Raw genomic sequence first — 8,941 nt, forward strand, 5'->3', positions numbered from 1 at the left:
TGCCGCAGAATAGCTGGACGTGCCGCCCCTCTGCGGAGCGGCCGCCCCAAGCACCTGCTTGCCAGGCTAGTGCGTGGAGCTGGCCCTGATCGTTAGAAGCTGTTAAATGCTATGCTAGCCACAGCTTCTTTAGGTTACAGTGATAAAATTGTTGGAAGACAGAATAGGCATAAAGGGTTTTGTGGTGGTTTGAAAGGGTCCAACCAATAAAGTTGGACACCAGATTTGGATTTTGGATGCCTAAAACTTCAGGGATGTCTGGCGCTGGAGTTTTCATGCAGCCCATTATGAAGATAGATGGGAGCAAGAAAAGTGAGTTGGCAGGGATGCATGTGAAACAAGTCATAATGAGATTCAATATTTATAGCCAAGCACAAATAAGCTTCTCTCTCAAGTAGTAGCACAAAGGCTCTTTAACTGAAAGAGTAAGGCCTTGTCTAAACTACAAAATTAAGTTGACCGAGGTTAGATCGACCTACAGCCACAGCAGTAATTACTGCGTTTTTTCATGTCCACGCTGCCTTCCTTCTGTTGCTGGTGAGCATCCTCAGCAGGAGTGCTTGCACCGACTTAAGCGTGGGGGCTGAGAGCCCAGGCTGTTAGTCTTGCATGGGGCTCACAGCTGGAGCCTCTGGGGCTGACAGCCAGAGCTCACAGCTGAACACCTCCCCTCTCCAGGGACTTCTACATGTTTCCCAAGATACACAAACAAAGGACCCCAGGCCCATCATTTATGGCAACAGAACTACTGAGGGAATATCATAGAGACCATTCTCAAACCACTCAGAACACAATCTGCTTCCTCCAGAAACTCTTCAACATTAACAACCTGCCTCAAAATACCATCCTTTCCACCAAGGATGTCCTCTCCCTATACACCAACATCCCTCACCATGAAAGCATTGCAGTCTGACACTGACAGCACTCAGATAAACACATCCTCACCCATAACAACTTTACATTTAAACACTTTCTCTAAACCACAGGAATTAGGATGGCTGCCCAATATGCCAACCTCTTCATGGGCCATCCCAAGGAATAATTGCTGGAAAACTACACCACGGCACAAAGCCATGGCCAAAGATACTGACCTGAAGAGTCCTCCCCGAATTGTCTGCTTTTGATTAGTACATTAATTGCAGGGGATTGAAACCCACTGAGGCATCTCGTGACTGAAATATGTGGCCATGCTCTAGTGTGCTCTTTGAGCAGCACCTTAGCATCACACGCCCAACTCATCTTCTGGCTCCCCATTGTTTCACTATGTATGAGCACACAGCATCACAAATTTCCCTGGCCTGCTGGGAACCACAAGCTGTGTGCTCATGGGTGGGGTCAGGTTGCTACTATAGGCGTTGGACAGCAGTTCTGTACTGTGCCCACTTGCTGTGGAAGTATTTCCCTTTAGCCTCATCTACGTTATGCAAAGCACCGCATGTTACAATAAGCCAAAGTGCTTTGGCCACACTGGCATCCCGAGCATGGGCGGCATGTAATGGAGGCTGGGGGAGGCTAAGGCTCCCCAAACCTCCTGCCCCGGTGGGGGGGAGGGGCAGTGGCAGATTACTGAATGGGCCCCAGCACAGAATCATCATATATAGTCATGTCATTTCCGGGGAATAAAGTCCTCTGTTTTGTCCTGCAGTACAGCCCTGAACACCCTGGTGTCATGGACCTTTCCCACGTGTTCTGCATTCGTGTTCATGAACTGACTGCTTATGGTCCACTAAGCCTTGAAGAACCAGTGAATACTAAACTTCACAGTTTGCCTACTGAAAGGGGCCAGTCAATAAGTAAAGAGGGGGGAGGGATAGCTCAGTGGTTTGAGCATTGGCCTGCTAAACCCAGGGTTGTGAGTTCGATCCTTGAGGGGGCCACTTAGGGATCTGGGGCAAAATCAGTACTTGGTCCTGCTAGTGAAGGCAGGGGGATGGACTTGATGACCTTGCAAGGTCCCTTCCAGTTCTAGGAGATATGATGTGTTCTGTCAATGTCACCCGCAGAGTTTGGAAAACCCATCCTCTGAAATCTTACTATAATTTCAGGGAGTTGTGTTATGACAACTATCCATAGGTAGGTCAGAGTACTGATAGCTTGGCCAACCTGTGCAACCACCATTCCCACAGTTGACTTCTCAGCCCTGAACTTGTTGGCGACTGACTGGTACGGTCAGGAGTTGCCAGCTTCCAAAGGGCAATAGCCACCTGCTTCTGCACTGGTATGGGTTTCTGAAAACAAGTGGGTGGGAGGGGGGGCATGGCTGGGCTCTGGGGTGTGGGTATCTGGGCAAGGGGGCACCCTGTGGCTGGGCTCTGGGGGGGGAGGGGTTGTGCTGGACTGGGGGGAGGCAGAGAAACAGGTACTGGGTTGTCATAGGGGTTTCTTTAACTCTCTATTTCTGGGGGAATTTTTGTGTGTCTGCATTGTTATACACATACTTACTGACAGGTATTTTGAAATAAATTACCAAAATAATTGAAACTGGTGTTTGTTATTTTGACAAATGTTGCAGAATTTTTATTTTTTGGTGCAGAATGCCCCCAAGAGTAATATATATGTCAAAACAAGACACCAGAAAGTGCTAGGCTTAGCTACGTGACATTTGAAGTTCAATGAACAGTGCATATTTTCACATATGTAATGTAAAATAACACAGAAACATACAATGTTTATTTCAGTACTAAACAACATATTGAAACAGTAAGGTTGTTGGCGTTGCTTATGCATTTCACTTAAAAGTGGACATCGGGGCTTGTCAAATGGCACCCAGACACAGAAGCCAAAAACCAGACTGTTCAGATAAACCCAGATGAGTGGCAACCCTAGGACACTGCCCTGACATGTTAGCACTAACGACACACGCTGAAAGGGAGTGTGGATGAAGACATGGCATATACCTCTGCCCAGCACAGGATAGGTGGACACTAAGTGTGGGTACAGGCAGGTTCTAGCAGTATACTGACAAGTAACTGGGTCCACTTGCAAGTGTAGTTGTACCCCTAGTTGTCACCTACCAACCCTCAGTCGAACCTATAAGGGTATCACCAAACAAATGCAGCCCATTCTTGATGGGGACCACATTTTGAAAGAAATCTATCCCCAGCCCCCATCTTCTGGCCATTAAACAGCCTCCCTACCACGCGAAGCTTACCATCAGAAGCAAGCTCCCCAAAGACCACCATACACCAGCTCAAAGCATCTGCCAGAACAACAGATGCAAAGTCTGCAGGCATATCTCCATTGTTACAATAATCAATATCCTCACCCCTACAATACACCTTTCAAGATCCATGTTTCCTATATATCCCCATCATAACATGTGGTGTACCTCATCCAGTGCATCAAATGCCCCAACAACAACTATGTGGGTGAAACCAAACAATCGCTGTACTCATGAATGAACCTATGCAGAAAAATGATAAAAGACAAAAATGCCCTGTCACCTGTGGGTGAACACTTTTTCACAAAGCAATCACTCTATATCTGATCAGTCCTCACCCTCAAAGGAAACGTGAATAATACACCTCTATCCCGATATAACACGAATTTGGATATAATGCAGTAAAGCACCGCTCCCGGAGGGGGGAGGGGGTGCGCACTCCGGCAAATCAAAACAAGTTCAATATAACGCGGTAAGATTTTTTGGCTCCCAAGGACAGCGTTATATCGAGGTAGAGGTGTACCTTCAAAAGATAACCCTTAGGAACTTATTTCCTAACTCTGCTAGATACTAAAAATCCTGGTTTCAACAGAGACACTGTTTTTTTGGCTCTTTACAACAATTTGTAACCTACTCCTCCTCCTTTGTCCTATGACTGTAGTGGTGTTAATTGCCCACTTCATTTCAAGGGGTTTCTTGCAATATGTGTTAACCCCTTATGCTTAACAATCTGTTCCATCTTGTATTCAGCTGTGACTCTCTGGTTGCCATTTCCAGACCTGACTCTGTGAAGCATGAAAGCTTGTTTCTTCCACCAATTTCCCCCACAATTTTTATCTCACCCACCTTGTCTCTCTCATATCCTGGAACCAACACACTACAAAGAACCTTTGAGGCAGGCTGCTGAAGCCTAACTACCCTGGCTCCCAGCCTTCAAAGTTCTGATTTTTTTTGTGATAAGGGCATTTTCCAGCAGAAAATTCTCGACCAGCTCTACACATGTCTTTCAGTTAACTGTTCGCACCAACCCTGTTCCAATGCCTGACCATGAACTCTTCACAGGAAGCAAAACAAACCCCAAAATGATCATTAATTTTTGCAACCCTTGATAATGAACTTTTGTAATTCCCCTCCACTACCACTGTCAGAATGTTGTCTACATTCACTGTGCTATCCTTTTAGATTATAAACTCTTTGAGTTGGGGCCCTTCCTTCTTATATTTCTGTAGAGTACCCTATCTGCCCATGGCACCATACAAATAATAGATAATTTAAAAACATTAAGTGCTATAGAACTGTTGGTATTAAAACACATTTTGATATACATGTATACAACATAGCAGAAATAATAATAATAAAAAAAAAACTAGGCTATCACTTTTCCTTTTTAAATCCGTACAATCATTTTCTCCCCACTGTAACATACAGCTATATTTCTGTGGCTAAGCAGATAAGACATTAAGCTAGTTTTCACATTGTTTCTGTGTCTCAGTGGAGAGTATGGATTTCTCACATCTCTAATTAAAACTGTTTTCCACTTCTTAGTGTTTACATTGAACACTTGGAGTTAATGTGTTGTTTTTTAAACTGAAAACAGATTAATTGCTATACATGGCAAAACCTTTGGTACATTTAGAAATTTATTTGCATGCTAGATTAATAATTAACTCTTCAGTGGACACTGTCGAAGCAAAGATTGTAACCTTGTTTATATTTAGTTTGGCAGAATTCATTATTTTTTTTTAGAATGTTGATAGATAATATCAATGTTTATTTTTAAGGTTTTTTTATTTTTATTGATTTAAATTTTAACAGTATGCAGAAATTATGGGAAGGTCAGACAATGTAGGGTATCAGACAATAATTATTTAATGACCGTAGATATTGAGATTCAAAAAGTTAAAGTTTTATCACTGTTAAAACACAAATTGTCAACATCACATGTCAAACTATACAAAGTAAATATTCTTAAATCAAACTAAGTTCTCAAGCAGCATTTTTCTTACTTGGCTGATCTGTATATTTCGATTATCAGTGGAAATATATTTTTGTTGGTGTGTGTGTGTGTGTGTGTGTGTGTGTGTACAGTGAAATTGACATTTAATGACATTTACCGATAAAAATCTAATCCTTCCAAACCTATTGATATTCACACAGTACTGTAAATGTACTTACCTCCAGCACACATTTCTCTAGAGACCATCATATTTTTATCATAATTTTCTATGAAGCTGATGCATTTCTTCTGAGGGGTGGTTCTCTAATGCAGTTCATACTGTAAAATTTATATGGTTCGGATCCTCTGCTGATGACTTCAATGGAGCTATGCCAATATATACCAGCTGAGGGTCTGGCACATTATTGATAATGATGTTCCAAAAAGACAGCTGACTGTTTATACCACAAAAGAATATGGTGCAAAAGTATCTTAACTTACCAGGCTGATGAACTCTGAAAAGACATCAATGGTGGGTTTAAAGCATCTCCTTTCAAAGTATGTACTGCCTGTGACATTTGAGGCTGAGGCTGAGGCTGAGTCTGTACTTGGCTTGGATTCTGAGCAGGGTTAATCCATCGGCTCTGTGCCTGTGTCATCCACTTTCCCTGGATTCCCCACCTTGCCAGGTAAAACTTGCAAATATCGTAGTTCATTGATGAGTAATATAAAAGGTCCAGTACCAGCAAGATCACAACAAAAAAGCCATAGATCCACACTCCTAACAACGCACTGTAATTGCTGTGGAGGAGGGGGGGGGGGGGAAAGAAAACAACAAAGGAAATGATTTAACAGATCATTCACTGTCATCACTCTATTTATCAGGGGGTTTTGTTTGCTGGTTTGTTTGAAAAATAATCAGGATTTTCATCTAAGAGGAGCAGGTATTTTTGGTAGAGTAGTGTTAAGAGAGTAGTTACCCAAAATGCTGCATTTCACTAGTATAAAGTACATCAAAACTCAACATTACAAAGACCAGTGATTTTATAATACAATTCATTCAACAAGTGTAGAGGTGAAAACACGGAGTAGGCTTACGAGGAAATGTTGGCATAGCTATAACGTATATGAGTAAGATCAGGATGGTTACCACCCTGCCATTGACTTATAACAAAAGTGCCACAAAAAGCTTAATTGAATAAAGACAGAACAGAATGAGTAAAGATATCAACTAAAGTGAGAGAGCATAGTAGGGAGATAAAAGCAAAGGAGAGTGGAAAACACTGTTGAGACAGCAAGTTTAGCTGTTTTTTTTTTTTTTTAACTGATTGTTAGGTCTATTGGCATTTGGTATGTGAGACTGGGGATTGGGGAAGAATTAGGCTAGAACAAACGTGCAGGTTTTGAGGAGGAATTTAAAGTGGGAGAATGGAGGCTGCTAGGTGTATGGGGGAGGAAGGTGGTTCCAGACAAAAGGGCTGATGTGATGAAAAAACGCAGGGCAGAGAGTGGGAAAAGAAAAGGAAGCAAAAGGGGAAGTAGCTAGAGATGCACAGTCTTGAAAACCACCTAAAGAATTGCAATATGCCCCCCCAAGTAATGCTTTAGGCATACATCATTGACTGGAATTCCAAATGATCTAAACCTGCCATTCACCCACCAGTACCCTGTTGAAAGCAATGAATGTATTCAGCTACAGCTGGTGAGAGAAACTTTGACAGAATCACATTCCGACAATGTGCAGTTCTGCTGAAATTTAAGTGTTCTGTCAAATTGGGTTGATTTCCCCCAAATGTTGTGATGGAAGAAAAACCAGGAAAAATGCTAACTATGTTGACATGTCCCATTCTGACAGTTTGAGAAGAAACTATTTGGAATTTGTGTTTTGAAATGACTGTTTTGAATCGTTAAATACTTTGTATTAATGACATATAATGCAAAACAAAAAAGTTGAAGTTGAAACAAAATGTTTTGTTTCCAGAATTTTTCCTTCCTTGAGAATTTCGAAATGTTTGGTTTTCAATCTGATTTGGGACAAAGCCAAATTTAAAAAAAAACTCAAAAATCCTTCACAAAAATGGTATGCCATCTTCAACCCAGCTCTGTATTCAGTGATTTACTTCATTAAGCTATTCTGTGTTGAACGGGGCGGAGTCTGTAAGCAGTTCAAGGCAGGGTCTGACTTCTTTTTATATGTTTGTAAAGCCAGGAGAGGGGAGGGGGGAAAATCTATTGCACTATGGTCCTGACCCATCTCCCACTGAAGTCAATGGGAGTCTCTCAAGGGGAATTTTGCCTCTGTTAGGGTTCAGGCTCGTAAATGAAAAAAAAATCTAAAGACTAAGTAGTGGTGTGATTCAAAGTCCAAAAACATGTGCTTGTGAACCAATGTAGCATGTTATAGCTGCCTGAGATTTACTGTGCTAGCCTGAAAACAATGCTTTTTTCCTGTATTTCTGTCAACGCTTCCAGCAAAGTTATCACATAATAAAAGTGCATTATCAGTTTTGTACATTTCTATGTTATTCTAGACACACACACACACACACACTGCTGTCCAGTGTGTCACACAGATTATGGCTGGACACCACAATTTGCCTTAAAAGGCAATCAAAAAATGAAAGCATTTTGAAGGCAGATTTTGTTATCCAGGAAATAGGGGACAAAAGATTCAAGAACATGCGCATATAACTTTAATTTTGTTTTAAATCAGAATTTCAGGTACAATTCTGAGTTCCTGTCACATCAAGATTTAAAGGGCCCAATTCACCTCTCATTTATCATGGATTTACACTAGTGTAACTTTAGTGACTTCAGTGAAGTAACACTGGAATAAAGTTGGTGCTAAAGAGAGGAGGAACAGGCCCCTTAACGGGTCCGATGAGCGTGTAGCTTTAAAATTACAAATAAACACTGGCTGTTTAAGTCTGGGATTTCTAATAGTGTTTAGTATTAAATCTTCAGTGGGAATAGAGGCAGAGTAATGCTGAGTGTTTTTGAAAATCCCATCTGATCCTCTAAGAGGCCTGTTCCTGTGAAAACTTGTGCATGTGCTTAACTTTATGAACTACAAGTAGTCCCTGGTAATTTTTGTAAGTCTTTGCAGGACTGGAGCCTAAAATATAACCTGAGAGGTTTGGCAAAGATTTTCAATGCTCCTGATTTTTCAGTTGATATACTCTTGTTTACACTGGTAAAACTCTGGAGTCACTCCATTAGAAAATGAAAGGGGAGACAGGCGTGAAGGATTCAGGATGAGCTCCACAAGGAGAAATCTTATTCATTGTAATCACTGAATCTCACTGAAGTCACCAGGGCCCACTTCTGGGAACAGAATTTGGGCCACAGTGGGAAGGAAAATGTATTTTTGTTTCCCATAAAGTTAGAAATCGTGTCACTTATATGCTAGCAAGAACTTGGAGGCAGGAACATTACCTTTTCTTCTAGTTTAGGGTTACCATATTTCAGCAAGCAAAAAAAGAGGACGGGAGGAGCCCCGCCCTAGCCCTGCCCCCCGTCCTGCCCTAGCCCCGCCCCTGCCCCTCCCACATCCCGCCCCCTCAGAACCCCCAACCCTCCCCCTTGTCCCCTGACTGACCCCTGCTGGGACCCCTGCCCCTAACTGCCCCCCAGGACTCCACCCCCTACCTAAGCCTCCCTGCCTCTTGTCCCCTGACTGCCCCCTCCTGAGACCCTCCCCCCATCCTAACTGGCCCCCCTAGGACCCTACCCCCTACCTGTCCCTTGACTGCCCCAACCCTTATCCACACCCCCAGACAGACCCCTGGGACTCCCACGCCCCATCCAACCACTCCCCACCCCCTGACAGCCCCCCCCAGAACTCC

General features: G+C 42.8%; 1 protein-coding gene across 13 annotated transcripts in view; it reads right to left on the bottom strand.

The window, feature by feature from the left end:
- Positions 1-8,941, bottom strand: part of SHISAL1 (shisa like 1) — a 110,699-nt gene that overhangs the window by 36,075 nt on the left and 65,683 nt on the right. For 12 of the 13 annotated variants that reach the window (XM_034783771.1, XM_034783799.1, XM_034783714.1 and 9 more), the window contains exon 4: positions 5,598-5,897. In XM_034783771.1, the coding sequence (XP_034639662.1) occupies positions 5,598-5,897 (300 nt within the window). Of the gene's footprint in view, positions 1-5,372; positions 5,384-5,597; positions 5,898-8,941 lie in introns of those variants that run through there. The other variant, XM_034783820.1, reaches the window with a different exon arrangement.

Source organism: Trachemys scripta, chromosome 1 (genome assembly GCF_013100865.1).
Source record: "Trachemys scripta elegans isolate TJP31775 chromosome 1, CAS_Tse_1.0, whole genome shotgun sequence".
Classification (NCBI taxonomy): Eukaryota; Metazoa; Chordata; order Testudines; family Emydidae; genus Trachemys; species Trachemys scripta.